The following is a 27,452-nucleotide window of genomic DNA, read 5'->3' as shown; positions in this document are numbered from 1 at the left end:
CCCCCCCCCCCCCCCCCCCCGCACTGTATGAGCAGACTACTAAATTTCTTTCAATCACAGGTATGGACTGTGTGCAGCCACATCATACTTATGGTTTCAAAAATTTGTGCGGCGGACACCAGGTGTGTGAAGTTAACAAACCTGTTCCTATAAAATAAAAATTGTTATTTTTAAACCCTGGCTTGGTTTCAAGACATTTTAAGCACATGCTTATACCAACCCAAATAACCAGACATTAGATGGAAGTTTTATAATTATATTTATGTACAGAAAACTCAGCAGTACATTTAACCCAGTTTAGTGGCGAGTTCTTTGGCCTTTGCCTTTTCCAGCTTGGCAATTCGAGCCACAGATTTAGGACCCAGGACGTTGCCTCCCCAGTGGCGGCGGATCTGAAATACAGATACAACAAGTCAGTTTGGCCTATCCTCTAATACAAGCACACATCAGCTAACATCTCATATTCACTGACTCCAAGTGGGCAACTCAAATCGACTGCTAAAAGCACAACCAATCTCACACTCTGTATAGAACTGCTCACCTCATCATATCTGTCGTTGTAATTGGTCCTAATAGCTTCCACCAGCTTGGCCAGAGCACCCTTGTCTTCCCTGGCAAAGAAGGGAGAAAGGCCTTGTTACTCTTTAGGAAGCAGACACAAGAATAATTTTTCTGATACAAGCATCTTATTTTTTGCCTCAGACACAGAATGACCACACGGCTGATTCAGGTGAAGAAATTCTTAACCATCATTGGCAAAGGTCCAAAACCTGGGAGGGTAAGGGAAGCTTAAAGACAAGCCCAAATACTCACGAGTTAACCTGTGTGAAGGCAACAGTGGTGCACGTCTTCCTATGGACCAGACGCCCCAGCCTGGCCTTTCCCTTGATGATGCAGTAGGGGACCCCCATCTTGCGACACAGAGCAGGCAGGAAGACCACCAGCTAGAAGCAAGGATGGGTTGTAAGTGTTTGGGAGCAGAAGCAGTAGCCAGCCACCCCGCTACTTTGTGGCAAATGCTCAGGGTTAAAAAGCTCATGTGATTGCACATCAAAGCACTTCAGTCAAAGATTCACATCATTGCAGGAGCCACACAAATGGATTCCTTATCTTCAACTCACAAAACCAATCCCCACCCCCCACAGGACCCTGGCAGTACTGCACTTGATGCTTACACCACCAGACCTACCTCAATGGGGTCTACGTCGTGGGCAATCACCACCAGCTGAGCCTTCTTGTTCTCTACCAAAGTGGTGACTGTATTGACGCCTGGAATACACAACATACAACCACTTTGCCTGAGTGCTTGCTTGGGCTGCTAGAGTCACAAAAGCAGTTCCACAAGCTGTGACTCAGGGTTAAAAAGCTCGATTTCACTCTCCACAGTGCTCTCAGGTGAAGAAATTCAGACATCATCGCACAGCCTGCCCCACCACCCCTCCTTTCCCAGTGGTCCACTTACCCGCTCGAAGGACAGGTGGTCTCTTAGTCGGGACATCCCCTTTGCCTGCAGCTTTCTTCTCAGCACGGGCCAGCAGCCTCTGCTTCTTTTCCTGCTTGGTCTCTGGCCTGTACTTGTGGGCAAGTTTAAGCAACTGGGTAGCTGGGAAAACATTCTCGAGTTAGACTTGAGGCTTGTGTCTGTAAGTCTGCTACGTAGCTTCCTGAGTGTGATCAGGTGGCGGGCAGTCTCTCGCTCAGGCCCAATTCTAACCTGTCACTTGAAAGGCATTTTAGATATACAGGCCTTGTGGATGGAGGGTCTCTGAACCCTTGTACAACTGTGGCATAAAAGAGTTAAAAAAACAAACCCATTCTTGTGGCACCTTTAACCCAGCACCTAGGGAAACAGGATTTCGAGTTCAACGCCCGCCTGAGTCTACATTTTGAGTTCAGAACAACCAGGACTACAAGATGTCAAAAAGAACCCCAAACTATCCTAGTGTGGTACGTGCAGACGAGAAGGCTGGAGGTCAACCCTGGGCATCTTCCGTAACAGCTTCCCCACCTTACTGAGCTCCAAGATAGCTGGTTTCGAGCAGAGTGGCTGGGGACCCCTTTCAACCCTCCCCAGCCACTGTACAATGGCGCTGAGTCCCTGCAGCCTTCATGCCCGCTTACCAAGCACCCTTTTCCTTCACTAACCGTAAAAATGACAACTCAGGACCAATCTCATGCTCCGGTGACATCAAACCGGCCACTTTTCAAAAACAGAACCTCACCTGTTTGCCGGTCCAGGGCCTGGGTGAACTGGTTAATGGCAGGAGGAACTTTGAGCCGCTTGTAGAGGATGGCCCTCTGCCGCTGCAGCCTAATGTAGCGGGGCCATTTGACGAAGCGCGTGAGATCTCTCTTGGGCTGGATGTCCTGCCCTGGGAAGCAAAGAGCGACACCACCAATCAGGAGTCATCGCTGCGCCGGGCTACATCTGGGCGCTCGGGAGGGTGGGTGCTGGTGCATCAGCGATCTTGGTGGTTCAAATGTCATCACCGCTTTTCTGATAGCAAATATTCTTTTACATCATCTGCACACAACGCCACGTCCCGCTGTAACCTAAAGCCATGGCCCGCCAGCAGGCACGGTAGCCGAAGTTCCCGCTGTGGCTACGTGAAAACCAGGGCGGCCACCGTCGGCTTGGTTCCGGCCGGAGTAAACCCCAACCCCCAGATCCCCTGCAGCCACCGCCGCGTCCTCGGGACAGCACTCGCCCCGCTTCTTACCAATGCCGAAGTTCTTAGGCCTCTTCTCAAACAAAGGATTCACCACCTTCTTCGCCTCCTGCTTCTTCACGACGGCGGGGGCCGGGGCCACCTTCTTCCCCTTGGCCTTCTTTCCCTTGGGCTGAACACAAGAGAGAAAGCCCGTGAGGCTGTGTCTTCCGTCGTCGCCATCCCATCGGGCGGCAGGCTTGTCCCCTGCGCGCCGCTCGCCGCCGCTCCCTCTCAGCGCAGGCCCCCGAAGCGCCAAACGCGGCCGCGGACCCCGGGAGACGGCGTCGGGCAGCGGATGTAGTCGGATGAAGCCAAGGCGCTCGATCACTCACCATCTTGCCGGGCTGGAGGAGAGAGAAAGAAAAAGGGGATTGTGGGTAATATGTAAGCCGCTTCGGAGATCGCGAGAGTTGGCGCCTGCGCGGGATTTCGTATTTAAAGCGACTGGATCACTCCGCACTCTGTCGGCGGAAGTGGGGCGGGGCATGGGCGGAGTCTGCGGAACGGCGGCTGCGCGTTCGCCGAGGGCTGCAGGACCAGGCAAGGTACCACAGGTCCCGAGTGGTTGCGGGTGTAGGGAACTAAACCCGAGCGCGGTAAAGTGCCCGCGTTCGCGGAGGAAGCTGATGTAGCGGAATCCCGCTCCCCACCCCCGCAGGCTCTGTGTGCTTGTTTCGGGTCTGACCGGACTGTGGCGGCTGTCACCCGGGACCTGCCATGGCCCAGCAGAGAGCCTTGCCCCAGAGCAAGGAGACGCTGCTGCAGTCCTACAACAAGCGGCTCAAAGACGACATCAAGTCCATCATGGACAACTTCACCGAGATCATCAAGACTGCCAAGGTGTGTGGTTGCTGTTCCGAGGCCAAGGGAGAAGGCAGGAACTGGCGGCGTACCCTGGGGTGGGGATGCAAAGGGAATGTGATCAGTTCGGTGCGGGTGTGAGCGATGAGGCGTCAAAAGGTCAGCAGGTGAATAAAAAAGCCAAATAATGACAGGCGTGGGTAGAGCAGAGTAGAGGGCTGTGGCCGAATTGCCAGGGCTCTACTTTAGTTACTGGGCAGTTTCCCCATTGCTGTAGATTCTTGTGATGATTGATGAGTTTGCTCCTTTAATACAATTCCTCATTTTGTGGTGACCCCCCCCCCCGACCACAAAGTTATTTTTGTTGTACTTCATAACTATAAATTTGCAACTGTTGGCCGGGCAGTGGTGGCGCACGCCTTTAATGCCAGCACTCGGGAGGCAGAGGCAGGCGGATCTCTGTGAGTTCGAGGCCAGCCTGGTCTACAAGAGCTAGTTCCAGGACAGGCTCCAAAGCTACAGAGAAACCCTGTCTCGAAAAACAAAACAAAACAACAACAACAAAAAACAACAAAAAATAAATTTGCAACTGTTATTATTATGAATCGCAATGTTGAGAGCTGCTGCTCTATGTCTGAGATGCCTCAAGACCACTGAGGTCTGTGTCCGATTCTAACTGGTCTATCTGTAAGGTAAGCTGAGAACAGTTCAGGCTTTTTTGTGAGGAAGCCTTGCTTAGTTAGCTACTCAACATAGTTGTTGCCATTGTAAGGTGCTTGCCTAGCAGTTACAAAGCCCTGTATTTAGTCCCTGGCACTGGATAAACTAGATGTTGGCACAGCTCTTTACTGTCAGGATTTAGGAAGTGGAGGCAGGAGATCAGAAGTTCAGGCCAGCCTGAGTTAATGAGACCCTGCCTTAAAAACAAAAGATTAAAAAAAATGTCTTTTTACTCCTTTATTGAACATCTTATTTCCTGTAAACTTTCTCAAAAAGACTTGCAGTGTCCTTTTTATGTGATGAAGTCACCTATTGTCACCCACAGAATGAGAGGGGGTTGGAGTGGACATTGCCAACTTTCTAGATAGGAAGTAGGGTTCTGGGTATGCAGGAAGGCCTGATAGACAGGCTGGGGTGGTGGCTCTTGGGGTGGTGGCGGTGGCTATTAGCTGTTGGGTTCCTGTCAACCAGGCTAAGCCAGGTGGCTGCCTGTGCTGATTCTAAGCTTTTTTATTTGTCCCCAGATTGAGGATGAGACACAGGTGTCTCGGGCTACTCAGGGTGAACAAGACAATTACGAGATGCATGTGCGAGCTGCCAACATCGTGAGTGGCCAGGGTGGAAAACACCCCTGTAGGGGTCACAGATGGACCAAAGGAAAACAAGAGAACAGTGGGGCGGGGCAGAGGAAGTTGCCCCTTGTGGGTACTGGGGTGGGTGGGTGCAATAGACATACGGCCTTTTCCATCCTGTATAGTAGTCGGGAGGAAGGCAGCCATTCTTGCTGACAAAGGTTCCCCAAGGCTGGCTGTGACTGGAAAGGCAAAATGGCCTTTTGTCGTATGTGAAATGGTGTATGTGAAGTGTGAGCCCCTCTTGATGTTCCAGGGAAAGCCCAGTAGGCCAGTGTCTGTGCAGTGGGTACCAGCAAATGACACCGTGTGGGGCAAAGACCCCAGTGAATCCTGCCCAACTTGCATTTGTGCCATCTCTGGGAAGGAATGGGTCAGGAGGAACCCCAGGGCATGGTCTTCTGTTGACTTTGAGTTGAGTGCACGGGATGTGTTCATGGTTGTGGTGGGAAAGCTTGAAATGAGCAAACTTATCCCACCTGTGGTCAGGTGGGTTCTGACCTTGCCTTCCCAGCCCTCCTCTGTCCTCACAGATGACTCTGTGCAGGCTCTGACTCTTTGCTGATCACGAAGTTAAGACTTGCAGAAACCCACGGTTGTCCCAGCACCAGTTACACAGGGCAGGGCCACCATCTCCGTCTCCTCTCATGTTTATCCTGATTATGATGGTGGCAGGTCCGAGCTGGTGAGTCACTGATGAAGCTGGTATCTGATCTCAAGCAGTTCCTGATCCTTAATGACTTCCCATCTGTGAATGAAGCCATTGACCAGCGTAACCAGCAGCTGCGCACCCTGCAGGAAGAGTGTGATCGCAAGCTCATCACCTTGCGGGATGAGGTCTCCATTGACCTCTATGAGCTGGAGGAGGAGTACTACTCGTCCAGGTACAAATAGGGCTGGACTCGCATGAAGGTGGTACCTGCTGCCTCCCCAGGCTGACTAGGGCCTTCAGGGCCTTGTGTTTTTCCAAGTCCTCCTTGACAGCAGAGCCCCTGATGGACAGACAGTCACAGCCAGCCACCAGCTGGTGCCCAGGCCTTCCCCTCAATGAAGTTGGGGTGAAAAATCACAGGACTTGGTGTCAGTGGCCAGAGAAGGGCATCCACAGGGGGCAAGGAAGTCTCCTGGGCAGTGCAGTCTGCCTTCCTGCTCTAAATCTCTGTCTTGACACTTCAGCCAAGGCTGGATTGGCCCCTGTGGCCTTCTAGGTCTATAACTATGTCCACTCCCTGAGACATCACTGCCTACTGCTTGCCCAGAGATTCAGTTCTATGTAGATATCATCAAATTTCTCAGTGTAGGGGTGGGGAACACTGGGAAGGAGGAGGAAGGAGCTCAAGCAGAGTGGCTCTGAGAACTGGACTTGGGTACTTGGATGTCCTGTTTCTGGTCAGCTCAGCCTTATGGAGGTGTCAGACCTAGGATAGCATAGTTAGGATCTGTCACCTAGTCCTCTGAAGGGCCACTTGAAACCTGACAGTTTCTGAGCTAGAGAGGCCCTGAGAAATTAGGAGTACAGTGTGAAATATGTGGGAAACTGAGGCTGGAGAATGGAGGCCTGGCTCACATCCCCTCAGCTTGACATTCAGATTCTGTCCAGTGGCACTCTCTCCCAGGCAAACCTGGCTTCCCCTGGCGGTAGGTGTGGGCTCCTGCTGCACAGAAGATGTCCAGAGCTGGGCAGTATGTGATCTAGGGCTTGTTTTCCCCATCCTAGTCTTCAGGGTCACTGCCAACTGGGGCAGTTCTGGGGCTGGCCTTGATCCCAATATTCATCAGCTTAGCAAATGAATGGGACCATCTCCTCTGCCCCGACTCACCAGGATGAATTCTTCCTGTCGCTACCCTTTAGACAATTACTGCTTCAAGGGCCCCTGGGTGGATCAGTCTTGGGGCAGTGACTTAGCCCTGCTATAGGAGTTGATGGAGGAGGGGATGAAATTGCTTAAGACAGAAATCCAGTGTGCCAGGTTTCCAAAGCCTCAGTCTCTGCATCACCTGCATGGGTTTCTGAGACAACCAGCGTTCCTTTTGGACAGTCACCTTTTTCATATTCCTCATGATATGGCAGTGGCCCCTCTGCCTATGAATTACCTTAAATAGCAGGGCTCTTCTGTGCAGGGCCAGTGGGGTTATTCTGTGTGCCCACACCACCACCAGCTGCCCAGCTTCCCTTCTGCACAGCTACTCCTGCCTATATACTCACTGCTTGCTGATTCTGGCTTTGCCTCCCCTCCACTCTCCTGGGATGCTACTCTTTTGGGTAGTTCAGAGGGACTGTTGGGGGCAGGTATGTGGCTAGGGCCTTGTGCAGATTAGAAAGCTGTGGAAACAGATGTGCTCCAGGTAACCTGCCATGACCGCTGAGGCTTAATCCTTGCCTCTTCCACCTCTATTCTTCCCTGTGTAGCATGGGGAAATGGAGTGTGTGAAAGTGTGGGGCTTGAAGCTGTAGGGCTGGAGCAGTGGTGTGTACAGAAATGGACCTCTGTTCCTGACTTTTTATAGTTAGGCCCATTCCCTGATAGGAACAGACAGGTCTCTGCCATGTTGAGCTCTTTGTAAAGTCTTATCACTGCCATACTGTTAATGGGTGAGCAGTCAGGATGGGAGGAGACCCACAGGGACGGGGATTCGTAAGTGTCAGGAAGGACATGTGGCCCATGGGGAGAGCTTGCCTAAGTCACTCGGTCTGTTGATGGCATCTTTCTGACTGCAAGGGCAGTCAGAACTGGTAGCAGAGGGGCTAGCACAGAGGAGAGGAAGGAGAGGCAATCAGGTGATGTTCATTTCTTAACTCTGCATCTGTCTTGCTTTCCCCTCCCTGGCTTTCCTCTGCCTGCTCCTGTCATTCCTGGGGGTTTCTTGTGGTGGCAAAGCTCAAGTCTCTGCGAAGCTAATGACCTGCCTCTATGTGAAGCTTACTGGAGGCTGGACCTCGACACAGATTCTGCTGATGGCCTCTCAGCCCCTCTTCTGGCGTCCCCGGAGACTGGTGCTGGTCCCCTGCAGTCTGCAGCCCCTGCCCACTCCCATGGTGGTGGCCCTGGCCCCACAGAACACACCTGAGCCCTCCCCAGGGCCCTAGTTTATCAGAAAGGAAGTCCTGTGGGTGCCCGCCACAGCCTTGCTTCTTCAGTCTTAGCTCCCACTTTGGGATCAGGAACCACTGTAGCCTCAGGGACCTGGCCAGGCCAGGGCCAGTTCCCTGATAGTTCAGGAATGCTGTTGTTATTTACAGGCAGATGGATGGCCCTTCGTCTCTAGTGGCTACCTTCCTGACTGCCAGATGGATGTTGGTCCCATTGAGGACCTTGAATAGGGAGGATGGCTGGTGATAGAAAGCCTCAGTTTGTTGAGAATTAGGAGGTGCTCAGTGGACCTTAGCCAAGTCCAGCCATCCATATTTGACTCAAGCTCCTGTATAAAGAGCCCTATCCACTGCCTGGTGCCTGGAGCACAATTGTTTGTGCCACAGCTGACAGTCCTAGCAAGACCGAGGCAGCTAGCTAGCCAGGGCATCTTCCTGGATTCTGCCACCATTTTCATTTTGCTACTTTTGTGACGAAACTGTTGAATAAAACATTACCTTTTTGTGCTGTTCATTTTTCTTTCCTGATTAGTCTAAGATTCCCCTGGGTTCCTCAAGCAACAGCCCCAGCTCTGATGTGGGATTGCCCTCTGTATGCTGTGAAATGTTTTATTACCATTGGCTAATAAAAGAAGCTGCTTCGGCCTATGGCAGGGCAGAATAAAGCAAGTGGGAAATCCGAACAGAGATGTATAGAGAGAGTAGGCAGAGTAAAGGAGACACCATGTAGCTGCCTAAGGAGAAAGATGCCAGTAAGCCACAGCCTTGTGGTGATACACAGATTAATAGAAATGGGTTAATTTAATATGAAGAGCTAGCTGGGAATATGCTAATATGCTTAAGCTATTGGCCAAGCAGTGTTGTAATTAATCTAGTTTCTGTGTGATTATTTGGGTCTGGGCAGCTGGGAAATGAAAGAACAGTCTCCGCTTACACTCCTTGTATAGCCCCTCTCCCACTAGCATCTAGTAGGTCCTTTATATTTGGTAAAGGAATGAAAAATCTGCCATTACTTCAAGTTATATGAGTGCAGCACTTGTACCTTCGGTGCCACCTATTTCTGCCACCTCAACTTAGTGCTGTCATGTCTGCATCTTGGAGTAGGCATGGGCTTGAAGGGGTGTGTCATGCCGAGAGCCACAGGCTGAGAAACTGAGTGGCAGAAACAACTAGGAACTCGGACCCCATTGCATCTCAGTACCAGGCTCAACACTGACATGCAGAAACCATGACACTGGGGCGTGTGTTTGCCTTCAGCCTGTCACTCCTAACTACCATGAGCATGCTTTATTCATGAAAGTAGTCATCCCGGGTCTATGAGGAACATGGGCTGGTCACTAGGTGGCCCAGGCACCTACATAGCCAAACAGAAGGTAGCACACAGGTGGGTAGCTGGGGAGTTTTCCATCAGAGTGATGTCTGCAATATGTTAACTGTTGGAAGAACCTATGAGTGTCACCGAGAAAGCCTAGGCACAGGGTAGAGGACTTGGGGAGGTGCCAGAAGCAACAGTTCAGAAGGCGTTCCAAAAACCTTAATGAAAGACTGATTCTTGTGTTTTATTCTGTTTGGCCAATTCTGTCCTTTATATTTAAAAGCAAAGCTCATTTAAAGGACACCACTGTCTTCCTTCAGCTTATGCTGCTGGGGGCAGAACTCCCCAGAGAGACAGCCAGGGATTCAGTTCTCTAGGAACTCAAGGGTCAGTGATGTAACTTTTGTGTCACCTTTATCTTTATTTTTTTTTCTCACGAGCATTAACTTATGAGTGATCCTAGATGAATTACATGCTATGTAGCACGTGTATAGCAAGCCCTTGTATAGGCCCTACTAAGGACTCGCTCTTCCCTCCATTTCCTCATAAATAAGCCATTTCAATGCCATCTGCAAGTCTGCAAGGGAATTTTCATCCCTAAAGGCCCAATGCCATCAAAACAATCGATGGCAAGTATTTTATTTATTTTTTTTTATTATGTGTACAATATTCTGTCTGTGCCTATGCCTGCAGGCCAGAAGAGGGCACCAGACCCCATTACAGATGGTTGTGAGCCACCATGTGGTTGCTGGGAATTGAACTCAGGGCCTTTGGCAGAGCAGGCAATGCTCTTAACCTCTGAGCCATCTCTCCAGCCCCCGCAAAACAATCGATACATGACTACATGTAACCTAGGATCCACGCCATACTCATGTGTCCCCCTCCCCCACCAAGATACCGGTTTGTGTTTTACTCCGTGTGGTGGAGTGGTCGTGGGGTGCTGGGCATACCCTGCAGGCTGGATTCTGGGCTTCAGGTTGATTAATTGGGAAGGAGCTAGAACGGCTTCCGCTCTATCTGGCGGGGCGAGCTGGACTGAAGTCCTGACTTTACAGGTTGCTTCTTTCAGGGGAACGCCTCCAGGTTAAGGACTAGCCGGCCCCTCAGGCCTGGCTAATCGATCTCCGGGTGGGCCGCGGGTGCGTACGTTGCGGCTTCCGAGGGCTTCCGAGGCTGACTAGCTTGCTTACCGAGAGTGAATGGAGACAAATACTTTGGGTGGTGACTTCCGGTGCTCCTGAACTAATAACGAGAGTTGGCTTGGCGGCGCCTGCGCACACGATACTTCCGGCGTGGACAGGCTGGGCAATCGAGCTCTAGGCTGTCGGCGCCTACGTTCAGGGTGCTTCCGGCGGAGCTCTGGACCGCGGAACCTCCTAGCGTGGCCTCCAACCATGGCCTCTCTGCAAGCCAAGGATGCGTATCTGCAGGACTTGGCCAAGAAGATCTGCACACAGCCTGGCCCCGAGCGGCAGGGGAGCAAGTGGGGTAAGGCAGCCTACCCGAGCAGCCTTTTTGGGAGTGGATGCCTCGCACGGGCCGGCTCTCCTCGGTCGGGACCCCTCCACGCGTGCTGCAAAAGTGAGCGGGTACCGGCGGGGACAGCTACGCCTCCTGAGGGCGCTGGGCCGTGATGGAGGGAAAGGTAGTTAGGGAACTACCAGACTCGAACAGAAAGAAAAACGTACTCGCTTAGTGAAGTGTGACGAGGTCACCAAGTTTTCTCACTGGCAGGTTTATCAGCTCTTGTCTGTGCGTGTGATTCACGCGTTAAAAGAACGTGCATTCCGTTCTTGGGCCTTTAGTTTAAAATGCTAACATTTCCTCATCATTGGAAGTGGAAGTAAATCTTGCATCATAAAGAGTTCATTGCCGCTGGTTGGTGGGGAGCCGAAGGCTGAGGACTCCGAGGGTAACGGCCAGCGGGCCTGTGTGGACTACACGGTAAGTTCACCTCAGCACGGGCAACTTCAGGGAACCCATCCAAAAAGTAAAAAAGAGGGGCTGGAGAGATGGCTCAGCGGTTAAGAGCTCTTGTTACTCTTGTATAGGACCCAGATGCAGTTTCCAGCAGACACATGACAGCTTACAACAGTCCCTAACTCCAGTTCCAGGGGGTCGTACGCCCCCTTCTGGCCTCCACTGGCACAGCACAGTGACGATGCACAGGCACACTTACTTAAAACACTCATAAGAGTAAATGAGTCTCTTGGGGGTGGGGCAGTGGGCGGTGGTGGTGCACGCGTTTAATCCGAGTACTTGGGGAGGCAGAGGCAGGTGGATCTCTGTGAGTTCAAGGCCAGCCTGGTCTACAAGAGCTTGTTCCAGGACTGGCTCTAAGGCTACAGAGAAACCTTGTCTCAAAAAAAAAAAAAAAAAAAAAAAGAAAGAAAGAAAGAAACAGGGTTTCTCTGTGTAGCTTTGGCTGTCCTGGAGCTCTGTAGACCAGGCTGTCCTCAACTCAGAGATCCGCCTGCCTCTGCCTCCTGCTCCAGAGTGCTGGGATTAAAGGTGTGTTATGCTTGGAGCTGACGGTGTTATTAACTTTTAGGTTGATCTGCTGAGTTAATAGCTTCCTGAATGTTTTTTTTAATATGTTAGTCGCAGATGTAGAGGTGGGCAAGGGATGGATTATTTATGGGACTAGAGCTAACGAGAGATGAGGTCATTTCCTCTGAACCTGCAGCATTCCAGCCTCTTGCACCACTGGGGTCTGATGAGTCCATCAGTCTTTGCAGACACAGCAATGGCGGGCCATTGAGTACTACCGAAGGCCAGTGTGGTTAACCAGTGAGCTTTATTGGGGTGACTTCCAAGAGCAGACATGATTACAAAATAGCTGTAGCACCAAAGCCCACCCCAGCGTGGGTGATGGCTCTGCAAAGCTGGTTGGAGAGTTTATTCCACATGGGTCCTGCTTGACTAAGAGTCCCTTGGCCTTCCTCCTGTATAGTCTTGGGGAAGAAGGGGCTAGTGAATCTGGTCAGTTTCAGGACTTCCTGAAGCCTTGATGTTTAGTTCCTGAGCTTACGGAGCTTCCCTCCAAGATGGAAGGGTTTGTCTAGGAGGAACTTGCTATAGATGAGCCCAGGGTTCAGCTTTGGGCTCGTGCCGGTGTCCTCGTTTTGGTGGCGATGACTGAAACCAGACTTTGCGTTTCACTCCTCATGTGCAATCTGCTGGGTCAAGTGCACGAGTACAGTTTGGACTTTTAAAAAAAGTTAGTTTATTTTTGTTTTTTTGAGGCAGGTTCTTGCTATGTAGCCAAGCCTGGCCTCAAACTCTCAGCAATCCCGGTGCCGTGGCCTCCAAATGCTGGGATTACAGATTTGTGGCCACTGTTGCCCAGGCAGTTGATGGTGCTAAGCTCAGGATAGGTGGCGCTAGCTTAGCCACCTGGTCCTCTGCATGGCTAGGATCAGTGCCTCTGCAGGATCTTTCTTTGCTGAGTTGGTTAGAGAAAAGGGATTCAGCTTGGTTTGCATTTCAGCTGTCAGAACAAAACGCTTGGAAGCTGCTGGGCCCCCCAAAAAGAAAAGGAAGAAAACACAGAAGAAATCTCGGTACCAGGAACAGAAAACTGCAGAGCACAAGACTAAGGCCCCCGGGAAGACGGCTCCCACCTCGTCTAGGGCTAAGAAGCCAATGGAATCCAAACAAGAGAAGAACTCCAGCTCCCTGGAGTCTCCTAAAGGTGAGGGACTCCAAAAGTGTGCATGATCAGGGCTTGGCTGGGGCCTAGAGGCAAATGTCCCCACTGCTCAGAAGAACCTTCAGTGAGGGAAGATGATAGGGAGTGGAATGGCCGACAGGGCACAAGAGCTCTTGATGGTCCAGTGCTTCACGCCGTTTCACATGACAAGGGGACAACAAGCACTGTTTTGGGGCTGTGCTGGAAATGGCTGTGGCCTGTAAATCCACAAGCGGTGCTGGGGAAGGAAGAGAGAAATGGTGGTGGTTGCTGGGGAGCGCTCCCCTTTCAGCATAGGCTCCTTCCCTGCAGATGGCCAAGCCACAGCACCTGACTCTGTCTTTGCACTGGATTTCCTGCGCCAGCGGCTGCATGAGAAGATGCAGCTGGCCCGGGGCCAGGTGAGTGGGGAGTGTTCCTGAGCTCCTTGAACAGGCTTGTCGAGTGCTCCCCCCCCCAGTTCTTTGCCAACCTAGAGTGTGTGGCACTAGAGTTGGTCTTTTGTTCTACTCTCTCTTTGGGGGCCCACCACCCAGCTCCCAAATACTTATGAATGTCCAGCCTTAGCTTGGCTTATTTCTAGCTAGCTTTTCTTAACTTAAATTGTCCTGTCTACCTTTTGCCTCTGGGCTTTTACCTTCCTATAAACTATATATCTCTCCTTCTTGCTCCATGCCTGGTTGTGTGACTGACCTCTGGGATTCTTCTCTCTTCCTTGTTTCCCTTCTTGCTTTTCTCCTTCTCTCTGCCGGCCAGACCCACCTATTTCTCTCTCCTGCCTTGCTATTGGCTGTTCAACTCTATTAGACCAGTCAGGTGTTTAAACAGGCAAAGTGACACGGCTTTACAGAGTAACAAATGCAACATGAAAGAATGCAGCACATCTCCGTATCATTAAATAAATATTCCACAGCATAAATGAATATAACACATCTTTAACTAATATTCTACAACAGTGCACCTCTTGGCTGAGGTAGCAGGTGTAGTTCCTTTCTTGAGTACCTCAGTCCCCAGAGACATTTGCCTCCTGAATGCTCTGTGTCCCTCAGAGAAGCATAGCCTCCTTCCTTTGAGGAGCTGCCTCCACTGATGCCATATGGATAGAGTTGTTCCTCTAAAGGTTCGTGTCCAGAAGCGAGGTGACCTGACTAACCTTGACATAGTGCTCCCTGGTGCTGGCTTCCTCTGTGCCCATCCTCCACCTTCCCCTGCCGCTCTTTCTAAGGCTTTTCTTTGAGCTTTAACTTCTCACCCTCCCAATATATGCCATTAACCATCTCCAGGTTCCTAAGAGAGGGTCAAGGCTCAAGGCCCTCTGTCCTGCAGCACAGGCCTGGGTTGGTCTTTCTGGCTGTGGTACAGGAAGGGGTAGAGAGAGCACTCAGCCTGAGTCTGTCATGAGCAGAATATACAGTGGTTAGGACAGACCCTCCATATAAACCCAGTCTAAGTACTGAATTCTCGGACAGTGCAAGGTGAAGCTCTGTTGTGCTGGGGTGAGGGGAAGGCTGGGAACTGGAGCAGGGGTTCTTCCTAGGGCTTCCTCACCGCTGGTGCTATTTGGATCTGGGCAGCAGGTCATATGCTGGTGATGCATGGACTTGTGGCCTGCGTGAGGATTTTCTCTCATCTCAGCCATATGCAGATGACTTCGAGATTGAGTGAGTCCTCATCTTTTATGTTTTACCTTTCTCCCTCAGGGTAGCACCAAGGAGCTGTCAGCTGCCACCCTAGAGAAAAGACAGCGGAGGAAACAGGAGAGGGAACGGAAGAAGAGGAAGCGGAAGGAGCTTCGAGCAAAGGAGAAGGCTGCAAAGGCTGAGAACAAGGAGAAGCCGGCTGAGGCACCCCCAGATGTGGCCTGCAAGGAGCCGCGGGAGTCAGGGCTTATCTTTAATAAGGTGAGGGCTGCGCGGGCTGAATGCCTTTGGCTTAACTTTGCGCCTTGTTGTTGGTGTAGGTGCATGTTGGTGACTCATCTAAGGGAGCAAAAGCCGTGTCATTGGCCTGTGTCACCGGTGAGATCTGTGTGCAGCTCACTGATGTGCCTCTCACCTGCAGGTGGAAGTGACTGAAGAGGAGCCAGCCAGCAAGCCCCAGCGGAAGAAGGAGAAGCGGCAGAAGGTGAAAGGGAACCTGACACCACTGACGGGCAGGAACTACAGGCAGCTGCTGGAGCGTCTGCAGGCGCGGCAGGGCCGGCTGGAGGAGCTGCGAGACCAGGATGCAGGCAAGGCCCAAGAACTGGAGGCCAAGATGAAGTGGACCAACTTGCTGTACAAGGCGGAGGGTGTGAAGATCCGTGACAATGAGCAACTGCTGAGGGAAGCCTTGAAGCGTAAGGAGAAGCGCAAGGCACAGCGGCAGCGCCGGTGGGAGAAGCGCTCAGAGCACGTGATAGAGAAGATGCATCAGCGTCAGGACAAGCGGCGCCAGAACCTGCGCAAGAAGAAGGCCGCGAAGGCCGAGCGGCGGCTGCAGAAGGCCCGCAAGAAGGGCCGGATACTGCCACAGGACCTGGAGCGCGCAGGCCTCTCCTGAGCAGCTTGCACCTGCCACATTCCTGGCCAGACACCTAGGTGACAGACCGCGGGTCTCCTATGTGAGACTGATGCGTTCTTGCACCACACAGCCATAGTGAGGGCTCCATTCGTGTGCCAAGAGGATGTTTTGCCATCGTCCTTAAGTAGAACAGTGTCCTCCAGTCCCTGGGAGGGATGAAGAGGATCTGTGCCCAAGTCTTGTGAGGGTGTATGTCTGTCTTTCTGTCTCTCTGTGTGTGTGTGTGTGTTCATGTTTCTGAAAACTCCAGAAGCAAGGTAGTACAGTTGAGGTGAGCTGCCCACCTGACCTTCCTACCCACCTGTATTTCCGGTAGCCATGAGAACAAAAGGCCTTGACTACTGCTTCAGTGTTCACAAGTCTCTGGCAACAGAAGGGAGCCCACAGGAGTTCTCAGGGGAATATGATCCTGTTAGGTCTGTCTCTGGGCCAGAGCTTCAAAACCCAGAGTCTTTCTGGGATCTGCAGGGTGTGCCTCCTGTGAGCCAGTTGCTGTCAGAGGCTTGGGAAGTAGTGGTGTACTGGCTAGTTTATGTCAGTTTAACATAAGCTAGAGTTATCTGAGAAGAAGGAGCCTCACTGAGGAGACAACCTCACTGGACTGGCCTGCGGGCAAGTCTGTGGTCCACTTCCTTTACTGGTGAATGATGTGGCAGGGCCCAGTTCATTGTGGGTAGTGCCACCTCTGGGCTCGTGGTCCTGGGTTAGATAAAGCTGGCCATGGGGAACAAACCAGTAAGATGTTCCTCTATGGCTCTTCCTTTTTTAGTTCTGCCTCAAGGTTCTTGCCCTGACTTCTCTTGGTGATGTACTGTTACCTGGAAATTAACATGAAATAAACCTTTTCCTCCCCCATATTGCTTTTGGTTACCGTGTTTTCTTTTATCACAGCAACAGAAACCCTAAGATAAGTAAGTCAGTGTGGTTTTGGTGGCAGGGAGTCTGGGCAGAATGGCTGCTGGGGTGCTGGCCAAGGTGAGGTTGTGAATGGATGTGGGACGGCTGTTAGCCAGTGAGAAGAATGGATGGACTGCAGGTGCAGTCACCCTCCCAGGGGAGCACATGGGTTCAGGAGTGGGTGGTTGGGCTGGAGTATCTTTGTAGTACTAAAGGCTAAGTAAGCAAATTAAATAATTGTGTGGGTGTTATGACATGTGCCTTCAGTTCACAGCACTCAGGGGACAGAGGCAGGTGGGTCTCAGTTTGGGGCCAGCTAGGGCTACAAGAGACCCTGTCTCAAAAGAATGTCATCTAGACAGAAGTGGTGGCACACTCCTATAATCTCGGCACTGGAGAGGCCGAGGCAAGAAGACGGTAACAAAAAGAGATCCAAGCTGGCCTGATCTTCAGAGGGAGACCCTGTCCTAAAAAATGAACACAGCTGGGGTGATGCCTTGCTGGTATAGCAGTAGCTGTGCAAGCCAGACAATCCAATTTTAATATTTGGAACACTTCAAAATCCAGATGTGTACACCTCTAATTCCAGCACTCAACTGAAAGATGGGAGGTAGAGCCAGAGTTTCCCTGGGAGCTCTTAAGCCAGCGAGCCGGGAGTACATGGTGGCAGAAAGAGGAGAGAACCAGCACCAGTGAGATGGAAGTCAACCAACTCCTGTGAAAGTACATAGGCACATGCACATGCCCACCCCAACAAAAGAACCAAAGGCACCAGGTGAGATGGCTCTGGGCAAAGCCCTTCATGTTGAGTCTGATGACCGGAGCTCCATCTTCAGAGCCTGCGGTGAGCAGAGCACTGGCTTCAGCATGATGCTCTAGTACACGGGAATAATGGGGAAAAATCCAGAATACTGGGCAGTTAAAGTTAGGCAGTGGCTAGAGTTCTAAGTTTTTGAAGGTGTAAAACATAATATATATTCTAAAACATTCCGGGAGAACCACTGGTTATGGTTTGAATCCATAATGTCCTCAAAGACTGAGTCCCCTAGTGGTATAGGTGCTTTGTGGGAGGTTCTGTTTTGAAAGCTTTTTTTCTTAACAAAGGTGGTTATCTTGATGAGGGCCTTGTTCCTTGGGCTTCCTCTTCCTCCTTGGCCAGCTAGCCAATCAGATTTTGTAAAGAGCCTGCCAATGAGCCTCCTGAGCCTGAATTAAAGGACAGGCCCCCTTGCCCGTGTATACACAACCCCGCATGGATTTTGGTATGCCTTTTTTTACAAACGGAAAGTGCTTTGTTGGTTACTTTCACTATGTATCTTCCCTTGTGCAGCACTGAACTTGTTTTCTAACTGGTACCCTCAGAGCCAGAAGAGGGGGTCCAATGCCCAGAGCTAGAGTTAAAGACAGCTGTGAGCCACCATGTGGGTGCTAGCAACCAAACCCCAGGTTCTCTGCAAAAACAATAGATGTTCTTCTGAGCCATTTCTCCAGTCCTACTTGTGAGCTCTTGATAGAAGTTTTTATTGTTGTTTTGCCAGACATGGAAGAAAATACCCATAATCCCATGAGACAGAGGGATGGCTGTTTGAGGTAGCTGGTGGTCACATAGCAAAATTCAGGAAGGAGAAAACAGGATTGCAGGAAGGTAGGCTACACCCCTCAAGGCCATCTTCAGAGTTCCTTCTCGGCCAGTCATGCAGGTGACCCGTATAAGTAGGGTCCTTAAAGCCAGTAAAAGAAGCAGAGACAGCCCTTCTTTCTGCTGTTAGGAGTCCCATAAGAGGACCAAGCTACACAACTGTAACACATATGCAGAGTGTCTAGGTCAGTCTCATGCGGGCTCAGTATCTGTGAGCATATGTATGTATTTCTAAATATAAATACAATGTGCTCAGTCTGCATAATATTACTTGGGTTATATGTGATTTCATGGTTGACTACTCGGTAGGGAATATCCAATTTGAGGACTCTTTGCAAGGCCGAAGTTTCATTTTAAGTTTTAATGATTATGCCTGAGAGATCCACGAAACAAAATGCCTCTGATTTGCAAGCTCCTTGCTCAAGGACAGAGAGTTCCTGAAATGCTGGAGGCTGCAGTTTGTGGGAGATAACAAACCACATGTTTTCACTCCCTACACAAGTTTGTTTGACCCGTCTGCACCAGACGTGTGAGCATGCGTGAGCGGGAGGTTCACAGGCAGGAAACACATCAGGATGAACACTTGCCTCCGATTGGATGCAGGCTGGAGGTACGCCAGAATGTATGTTTGCCCCATTGTACCTGATGGGAAATGCAATGAATTACAGGTTTTCCTTCTTAAGCCATAGCAAACCATGACATGGGGGTCATTTCCAGGAACCTGGGTATGGGCCTGGCCAGTGCCCACTTACCTGGCCAGTATTTAATTAAAGTTTTCTTCAAATTTGGCTTTAAATTGTGGTAGTGAAGCCGGGTGGTGGTGGCACATGCCTGCCTTTAATCCCAGCACTCAGGAGGCAGAGGCAGGCGGATCTCTGTGAGTTCGAGACCAACCTGGTCTACAAGAGCTAGTTCCAGGACAGGCTCCAAAACCACAGAGAAACCCTGTCTCGGAAATAAATAAATAAATAAATAAATAAATAAATAAATAGTGGTAGTGATCTTATTCTCGATCAGTGGGGTTAATATCTTCTCTGAGGAAAACTGTCTCCCACTCTGAACATTTCTTAGCTGCATTTAAGGTGCCATGAGATTCCCCCCCCCTTCCTTGTTAGCATATCAATTGCTGTTCTTGTTCAGATTTTGTTCAGGCAGCCCTGTTGACGAGACGTCAGGGGTGTAGCTTCTTGGAGATGAAACCTTACTGCAGATTTCCTGTTCCTCTGTCTCTAACAATTCTTCCTCTCCCTTTCCTGCAGGGATCCCATGGAACTTAGGTGCAGTAGTTGTGATGTAGATGTAGCAATTAGGGCTGGAACCACATGGTTGCTTGTTCTTTGCAATTTGATCAGTTGGGGCTTTCTGTTATGGTTTCTGTCTCTCACAAGGAGAGGCTTCTGTGATGAAGGGTTATTTTTATTTCTTATTTGTTTATTTTCCCAAAGATTTATTTGTTTTTATTATATATGAGTGTTTTACTTGCATGTTAAGTGCACTGTATGCATGCCTGGTGCCTGTGGAGGCCAGAAGAGGGCGCTAGGTCCCTTAGATTGGTTGTGAGCTGCAGTGTAGGTTCTGGGAACTGAATCCCCATCTTCAAGAGCAGCAAGTGTTCCTAAGCATTAAGCATTTTCTCTGTTCTGAATAATTAACTCGCCGGGCGGTGGTGGCACACGCCTTTAATCCCAGCACTTGGGAGGCAGAGGCAGGCAGATCTCTGTGAGTTCGAGACCAGCCTGGTCTACAAGAGCTAGTTCCAGGACAGGCTCCAAAGCCACAGAGAAACCCTGTCTCGAAAAAAAAAACAAAAACAAAAACAAAAACAAAAAACTCTTGACGATCTGCATTTAAGCTAGGAAAGTTTTAGCAGGGTTTGGTGGCTCATGTCGTTAATGAAAGGCAGAAGCAGGTAAATCTGTGAGTTTGAGGCCAACTTGAGCTACAGAGTGAGTTCTGGGACAGCCAGAGCTATTACACAAAAAAACCTGTTTCAAAACCAAAACAAAAATTAGTTTTCTTAGAAAAAATGGGGGGGGGGGGCAACAAACAAATAAACCCAGATGGGGAATTGGTAATTTTGTGTTCTTTTTTTTTTTTGTATGGACGCTTCTTACCCTGCTCTGCACTGGAGTGGTTATACTCTGAGAGCACCCTTCAAGTACCAAGTCCTCTAGTGACATTCCAGCGCCAGTTGTAAGAAAGTTCACCAGTTCCTGGTGACATAGTTGGCTTTACCAGTGCTGCTGCTGCTGCTGGGGAAGGCACTGAGATCCGAAGACCATACCAAGGTCTTGCCATGATACTGGTACTTCAGAGGTGAGGTACAGTCAAGACCTGGGAGGGAGTTTTTATTAGAGATTGAAAGTAGGAGATAGATAGATAGATAGATAGATAGATAGATAGATAGACAGACAGACACTTCAAGAGAGTCACAGCCTCTAGAATTTTGGGTAGCTCTGTCTTACAGTCAAACTTTCATACTTTAACAGAAAGGAAGATTATTCGTGAGCTGAGATGGGAAGAAAGGCAGAAAATTCAGCAATTTCCCCTTAAGATTTTTTCTGTCTTCACATTGATATTCAGATGTGTCACAGTGTCAGTGCATGATGGGGACAATTCACAAGACTAAGTGTATGAAGACGCCATTATGAGAAAGCAAAGCAAAAGATAGTTAGTGGCAAGGCATCTCAGTTGGCCATGTTGTCCCACTTGGTTTTGGGTAGTCTTTTCTTCACTGTCACTGGGGTTTTAGAGCTAAAGTCTAGGCACAGCTATCTGACCTAATGCATTAATTAACAAGATGAATCATAATGAAAAATAGAGAAGAGTTTTACTCAGTGCAGCCACACTGGGAAGATAGAAGGGCCCAGTGATCCCCACGCCCTCCTTCAGGATAACCATCAAGAGGTTTGGTTTGAGGAGATGAAACAATTAAGCCAAACTGACCAAGGTGCAGTCTCACAAAAATGTTATCTCAGCTCCAGTCCTGCGAAGAGGTCTGATGGATTGTTACTCTGTTGGTAGCTGAAGACAGACCAATCTGGTTTCTACACAATGATTACTTATGTTCCAGAGTAATTGTGCCCTCTGGGGATTGTGGGGGATTTATCCTGTGAGGGTTTGCTCTTCCTGGAACCCACAGTAACTCCAGAGGGAAGGGTTAAAGGCACTTTATGCCTAGTGTGGTGTGCACACCTTTAATCCAACACTTACGAGGCAGAGGCCGGTGAATCTCTGGGAATTCAGGGAAGTCTGGTCTGCATAGCGAGTTCCATGGCAGCTAGGGCTATATATAGAGACTGTGTCTCAGAAGAAACAAACCAAACTGTTAGGAATATTTTCCTAATGCGAGCTCTCCGCCGACACAAAATCCCAATCAAGCCAAATCAAAACAAGCCAAATTAAGAGATATCCAGGTTTAATGGGAGTTCTGCACTCTCCGGTGGCCCCCGAAGACCACATGTTCCTCTTTTGGGAGTTCACTTAAATATTCTGTGGGAGTGGTACTGAGGGCTCACCCCCAGGGAGGGGTCAGGACCTGGCCTGCTGGGATTTGGAGTCCAGATGGCTGACTCTCAGGGTCAGGGGGCTGGGATATTCGCTCCCAACTTAACACAATCAACCAACCAAACTAACAGAAAAAGATGATGTAGCTCTGTGCCTTCAGCCCAAGTGAGGCCAAGACAAGGCAGAGGAGCCAGGATTTCATCTTGTGTTCAGTTACCTTGTGTGCCTAAGAGCGTGGTCAGGACTTTTAGCAAAAAGTTTTTTAGCACATCGTTGGTTCAGTTCTGTTCTATCATCCACATGGGGCTGAGGCAACACAGCTCTGAGATGACATCAGCCACTGGCCACCTCACGGGTTTCTTTGTGTCATATGCCTGTTGTTACAGCCAATTCTCAACTTGATTTTTTTTTTTTTTTGGAAATGGAAAAGAAATGTGCTCTTTCCACCAGAGAGCCTTGCCTTTAAAGTGTCAAGCAGGCTTTTAAATCTGGGCATCTTTTGTCTCAGGTTCACTCTTCCTGCAGGGTCCTGTCGTCTCAAAAAGCTGTGAATTCTGGACAGGTTCCTATCCTAACATTTGTCTAAGATCAGAGCATGCGTGCAAGGTTGCATCCTGTTCTCAAGTGTAATTGTACGTCGCTTATCAATTGTCCTACTTTTAAGCTTTTGTTTGTATTTTAGCAGATCACATGTGAGGCCAACTCTCACCCACATTGAAGAACAGGACCCCCTTTGTATTAGCAACAAAAACCCAGTGGATACCGGGCAGTGTTGGCACGCCCCTTTAGTCCCAGTACTAGGGAGGCAGAGGCAGGTGGATCTCTGACTCTGAGGACAGCCTGGTCTACAAAGTAAGTTCAAGGACAGTCAGGGCTACACAGAAAAACCCTGTCTCAAAAGACCAAAACAACAACAACAACAACAACAACAACAACAACAACCAAAAACCGTGTATTTTCACACACGAATATGAAGAGGCCAGAAGAGGGCATCAGATATCCTGGAGCTGTAGTCTCAGGCAGTTATGAGCTGCCTGATATGGGTATTGGTGTTAGGAAGTTTCTGACCCCTGAGAAAAGATCAAAGAATAAATCCAATTATAATTATATTTATTGATTAGCCGTTAGCAGTACAACAGCTTTCAAGACAAATCCCAGGCATGTCATGAAGAAGAGGTACGGGGTGATGGAGGAAGGTCATTGCTTAATTGTAATAAACCAACTGCTTGGCCTCATGCTTAGAACATAGATGGGAGGAGTAAACAGAATAGAATTCTGGGCGGAAGAAGAAGTGAGGTCAGACTCTGCTCTGCTCCCGGACAGACCAGACAACTCTGCTCTCTGGAGCAGAGACACCATGATGGACGGAGGCTAGAATCTTCCCGGTAAGCGCACCTTGGGGTGCTTACACAGATGATTAGAAATGGGCTAGTCCAGGTGCGAGAATTAGCCTGTAAGGGCTAGAGTTCATGGGTCAAGCAGTTCTTTAAATGAATACAGTTTGTGTGTTGTTATTTCGGGCATGAGCTAGCCAAGCGGCCGGGGTGTTGGGGACGCAGCCCCGCCGCTGCTCATATTTCAACAACGGGGAAAGGCTTTTAAAATGGGAAACCCACAAGAAGACCTTCAATATCCACACAAGCAAGCAACAATTGGTCTGTTCTGTCAAGGTAAGTGTCAAAATAGTATTCGGGTATCTGTGTAAGCAAGTTACAAAAATTAAAAATGCAGTTAGTCATATCATAACAAGTAGATGGTCATGGCTATGGATTTCAATGGGGGGGAGGTCACCGATTCAGGGTTACTTGGAAGTTATTTTCTGGGATCTGGAGTCAGAGGCAAACTGTTAGTGGATACTAAGATGGCTGCCCAGCAAAATGGAGTTTCTTTATCCATCACACTAAGAAACAAGCTCAGGCCCAGTGGGAGAACAGGAAGTGCTTTTAATTGCTGAACCACCTCTCTCAGCCATACCCCTTGATTAGTAGGGTTTGGGTTATTTATGGAGTAAAGAAGCCTAGAAGTCTGAGGCTTGGGAAAGATGAGGCGAGGAAGGGGAATTAATTTGGGGTCTGTAAATAATCAAATATTACAACATTCTACAGAATACATCTAGAAAACCAGAAAACGGGCACTAGCACTCTAGGGGTGGAATTTATAACCGTATGATTTCAAAATGCTGTGTGAAGGTCAGGGGACAACTTCCCAGAGTCAGTTTTGTTCTTCTGATGGTTGTGCAGTTTAGGGCCAGGGTATTCTCATCCTTGGCCAGAAACGGAAACATCTTTGGTTTTGTCTTATCTGCAAGTCCAGAGTCAAGGACGGGAGCTCTGATCTTTGTGGGATTTTTTTGTTTTGTTTATTTGTTTTGTTTTTTTTTTTTTTTCAGACAGGGTTTCTCTGTAGCTTTGGAGCCTGTCCTGGAACTTGTTCTGTAGACCAGGCTGGCCTTGAACTCACAGAGATCTGCCTGCCTCTGCTTCCTGAGCCAGAGATTAAAGGCATGTGCCACCATCACCTGGTGGGATCTCTGATCTTACAGCCCCACAGGCGAGCACCCTTGCTTTGAGGTTGTATGTGAGGGTGTAATAAAAACTCCAGCCACCAAACCCTTTTGGTGAATGCTGGGAGGTCTGGATTTTCATGGTGGAAATGGATTCTATCTATCCCCCCTGTTTCAACTCATCTCCTAAGTAGTTCTAGGCTCTCAACTTTTGAGTGAAGAGTGTTGCAGTAGTCTTGGGGACCCCTGAAGACAGATATCAGGGCTCAGCTGAGGACCACTAAAGAAAAGCTATTTCCTCCTGTTTAAAAAAAAAAAAAAAAGAAATTCATCTCAGGTCTTGGGTGGAGACATGATATTCTGATTTGCCCCCAAGATTAAAATATCAAATACTATTGTCTTCTCTTTCAAGAGTTAATTTAGCTGAGCCTACCAAGAGACCACCCTTCAGAAAGACTGATTCACCCTAAGCCATTCTAAGTATGTGGAATCTCTAGCTTGGGCCCATTCCAGATCCTGTCCTCGGGGTGCCAAGCAAAGGGATCCTCCCCTGGAGTTGCCTCCAGACTATGCCCCTGAAAAAGCCGCTGTTGGTGGTTCCACCCCTGGAGGGCATTACTCCCCCCCCCCCATTCATGTAAGTAAATCTGGCTGGCGGCCAGATTTTGTAATTTAAGAATAAACCCCTTGATATTGATTTAAAAAAGTAAATTGTTTACAATGTTAAAACTTGGTTTTGCCTTCTACCGATTAGGATTATGCTCTAGGTCCCAGGACCACAAAAGACTAGAGACTAAAATATTCCTTCTCATCTTGCCCTTGCTAACATTGGTAAGCTGTAGCTGGTTGGGTAAACTGTATATCCAGATTTAACCTTTTTGTCTAACTTAGATATACCTGACAGGTATTGGTACCCTGATCCTCAAATGCCTTTACAGATCTGAGAGCGTGGCATTTAATAAAAAGAAAAAAAACTTCTTATAATAGAGACACGCCAGCTCCTACAGCATCCTCTGTCTCCAAGAAGACACATGGCCACAGAAGAACTTCCACCTGTAGGCTAGTTTTGGATGGAACAAATTCAGCCACACAGCGACAAAATTGCCTTTAACCTCATCAGCTGCATGGGCCCGCCTGGACTGGATGACAGAACACGGGGGATCGATTGTCTCATCCTGCCAAGACAGGTAGATCAAACCCTACCCCCACAGGAAGATCTGTCAGGTCTCCTGGGCTTAGCAGCCAAAGTCAAGTACTGGTTCTGAGACTGGTGTTCATCACAGACCATGGAGAGACTTGGGAGTGCTTGGGTAGCTGGAAAAACTCACTTCTGCTCATTTACTTCTCCCTCTCAGATCTCTCTGATGACATTTGATGACTCAGGGTAGCTCATTAGTTTATTAGTTAAGTTTCCTGCTAAAAGTACAGAGAGGAGTGCCTCTTCCACAGGCTTCATAGCCCAGATGTAAATTCAGAGGATCAAACGTTTAAAATGCCCTCTAATTGTCTTCTAAAGTGTTCATGCCTTTTAACCTAAAGCCTTAGCCTTTTGCTACAACATCAAGATATAAATCTATTACAGTTGTTTTACAGACACCTTCAGGTTTCCGGGAAAAGAGTTCTGCTACTGCATCAAGAAATCTGGTCTGGTAAAAACTATCAGTTCTCCAGAGGTTATTTTGACCTCATCCATTTTTGAGCATATTTTACAGGTTTGTTCCTCAGGCCTGGGTCAAGACCAACCTATAGAGGCCCCTCCAGATAACACCAGCACCTGCATCAGCTCCTGGGACTTCACCGTTGGTGCCACCTCTCCAGGCTCAAATGGGCATGTACCCAGCAACTGGACTCTCGTTTTAAAGGGCATATCTGCTCTCATGTCTCGTCCATTCACCTGTGCCTCTCTGTATAACCAGGGCACTTCTCTGTCCCATTCTTTATGTCAGTTCCCTTCCCTTGGCTAGCCCCGTTCATAGGGCCATTAAAACAATCTGTTTTTTCTTCTAGCAACCTGCCTTTTCAGGTCCCTCAAGAAACGGATGCCTGAAATCTCCAGGATGGCAGTTAACTAACTGAATGCTTCTCCACACACATTCCACTGAGTGTGAGCCCACTGACTCCTGACTCCCCCTCCCCACATTGTCCCTTGTTAGCAGGAAGAAGCCAGTCTTGAACCAGTGCCTCTATACCCAAGGAGTCTGGGATGTTTAGGTGGAAGATGTTTATTGGCATCTGTATCTACCCAAAATGGTTAGGATGTATGGAATCTCCAGCTCGGGCCGTTCTGTACCCCACCCTCATGATGCCAAGCTATGGGACTCTCTCCCCCGTAGCTGCCTCAATCCAGACTGCCCCTGAGAAAACCCACCATTGGCGGCTCCACCCCAGGGGTAATTAAAAAGCCCCCTTCTTGCGGGTTCTCTTGGTGGTCTTCTCAACTTTCCCTGGGTTCATCCAGAAATGCTTTGCTCAGAATAAACCTGGATTTATTAATTTGGTGATTGATTTACTACATTAGTGGCAGCAGGTTTCCAGTAACCAGGAATTCAGCTTAACACTAAGGAGGGGGGAGGAATAATTATCATCTTAATGAGAGAATTTCTTGTTTTCCCCAGAAAATTTACCCTTGGTACTGAAAGACCCTCGAAGAGGACTTCCCTCGAGAGGAGACTCCCCTGAAGCCAAGGAACAGGCCGAGACCACACGGATGCAAATAGCAAGAGGTTTATTAGGTGAACACAGGTACCTGTGGGCGGCAAAGTCTTTCGGAGGACTTGCGCGCCTGCAGACTGGGGGGAGGTCTTTTTATAGGGAAGAGGGCGACAAAAAGCAAATTACAGAAGCAGACGCGTGGTTATTGGTCTGATTAGAATGGGGCAGGGAGCATAAGTGGTTTTTCCTTTCCCAGCACAGATGTTTGGCAACAGACATCAGTTGTATAGATCACAAATATCCTGCTTTGCAGCCAGGGGCCCTGACCTCACTCTTCACTTACATTTGTTTGTCAAGAGCCTTGTGAAATGACGTTACAGCAGCTAAGCTGGGATCTTTCATAGGGGGAATTGTTCCTTCTGTAAACTGCTGATATTCTAAGTTTGGCACATGTGGTGACTATAGGCATCCTGTTTCCCTAGGCAAACGGGATGTTCTCATGAGAGCCGGCTAGCTGTAGGTCCTGAGGGGGTCCTGAGGGTCTTAAGCAAACAGGATGTTCTCATGAGAGCCAGCTAGCTGCAGGTCCTGGGGGGGGGGTCTGTAGGGTCTTTCAGTACTATAATTATAGTATTTCCAACATGTGACTGTTATGCCCAAATCTGCGAAGTCCCCCAAAAGCCAACAAGGAGACCGAGTCCCCTGTGTAAAAGCAAAGAGCCTTTATTTTA

The 27,452-nt window shown here is 49.2% G+C and overlaps 4 protein-coding genes and 4 non-coding genes across 16 annotated transcripts in view; 3 read left to right on the top strand and 5 right to left on the bottom strand.

Moving 5' to 3' along the window:
• Surf1 (SURF1 cytochrome c oxidase assembly factor) overlaps positions 1-180 on the top strand; it is a 2,718-nt gene extending 2,538 nt beyond the window's left edge. For all 5 annotated transcript variants that reach the window (XM_050154850.1, XM_050154852.1, XM_050154851.1 and 2 more), the window contains one exon: positions 61-180. In XM_050154850.1, coding sequence (XP_050010807.1) covers positions 61-130 — 70 coding nt within the window. In that variant the 3' untranslated portion in view covers positions 131-180. The remainder of the gene's footprint in view (positions 1-60) is intronic.
• Positions 181-242: 62 nt separating this feature from the next.
• On the bottom strand, positions 243-3,062 carry Rpl7a (ribosomal protein L7a). Its single transcript, XM_050154856.1, has 8 exons — positions 3,044-3,062; positions 2,721-2,841; positions 2,223-2,372; positions 1,463-1,603; positions 1,190-1,269; positions 814-944; positions 542-611; positions 243-392 (listed from the first exon to the last, which is right to left on the bottom strand). The coding sequence occupies exons 1-8, from the start codon at positions 3,044-3,046 to the stop codon at positions 288-290; spliced, it is 801 nt and encodes a 266-aa protein (XP_050010813.1). The 5' UTR covers positions 3,047-3,062; the 3' UTR covers positions 243-287.
• LOC126509488 (small nucleolar RNA SNORD36) lies at positions 693-759 on the bottom strand. The gene has a single exon (XR_007594163.1). It is a non-coding gene; the product is annotated as a small nucleolar RNA SNORD36 (small nucleolar RNA).
• On the bottom strand, positions 1,016-1,086 carry LOC126509487 (small nucleolar RNA SNORD36). The gene has a single exon (XR_007594162.1). It is a non-coding gene; the product is annotated as a small nucleolar RNA SNORD36 (small nucleolar RNA).
• LOC126509486 (small nucleolar RNA SNORD36) lies at positions 1,347-1,421 on the bottom strand. The gene has a single exon (XR_007594161.1). It is a non-coding gene; the product is annotated as a small nucleolar RNA SNORD36 (small nucleolar RNA).
• LOC126509489 (small nucleolar RNA SNORD24) lies at positions 2,456-2,529 on the bottom strand. The gene has a single exon (XR_007594164.1). It is a non-coding gene; the product is annotated as a small nucleolar RNA SNORD24 (small nucleolar RNA).
• An 87-nt stretch (positions 3,063-3,149) lies between the features above and the next one.
• Positions 3,150-8,469, top strand: Med22 (mediator complex subunit 22). Of its 2 annotated transcripts, none has more exons than XM_050154860.1 (4): positions 3,150-3,256; positions 3,370-3,551; positions 4,757-4,837; positions 5,540-7,695. In XM_050154860.1, the coding sequence occupies exons 2-4, from the start codon at positions 3,429-3,431 to the stop codon at positions 5,756-5,758; spliced, it is 423 nt and encodes a 140-aa protein (XP_050010817.1). In that variant the 5' UTR covers positions 3,150-3,256; positions 3,370-3,428; the 3' UTR covers positions 5,759-7,695. The 2 variants fall into 2 exon arrangements, with proteins under 2 accessions (XP_050010817.1, XP_050010818.1); XM_050154861.1 differs by adding an exon at positions 7,744-8,469 and having other exon boundaries at positions 3,189-3,551; positions 5,540-5,748.
• A 2,104-nt stretch (positions 8,470-10,573) lies between these two features.
• Surf6 (surfeit 6) lies at positions 10,574-16,380 on the top strand. 4 transcript variants are annotated; one of them, XM_050154844.1, is made up of 5 exons: positions 10,574-10,851; positions 12,761-12,964; positions 13,274-13,362; positions 14,662-14,862; positions 15,023-16,380. In XM_050154844.1, exons 1-5 carry the CDS (start codon positions 10,665-10,667, stop codon positions 15,500-15,502), a joined length of 1,161 nt encoding a protein of 386 aa, XP_050010801.1. In that variant the 5' UTR covers positions 10,574-10,664; the 3' UTR covers positions 15,503-16,380. The 4 variants fall into 4 exon arrangements, with proteins under 4 accessions (XP_050010801.1, XP_050010803.1, XP_050010802.1 ...); XM_050154845.1 differs by having other exon boundaries at positions 10,577-10,758; XM_050154846.1 differs by lacking the exon at positions 13,274-13,362 and having other exon boundaries at positions 10,576-10,851.
• Positions 16,381-27,452: the final 11,072 nt, after the last annotated feature.

This window comes from Alexandromys fortis, unplaced genomic scaffold, assembly GCF_014885135.2.
Source record: "Alexandromys fortis isolate MF-2015 unplaced genomic scaffold, M_Fortis_MF-2015_v1.1 scaffold_72, whole genome shotgun sequence".
In the NCBI taxonomy this organism is placed as follows: domain Eukaryota; kingdom Metazoa; phylum Chordata; class Mammalia; order Rodentia; family Cricetidae; genus Alexandromys; species Alexandromys fortis.
The sequence above is the reverse complement of the archived record's forward strand: the minus strand, read 5'-3'. Positions and strand labels throughout refer to the sequence as shown.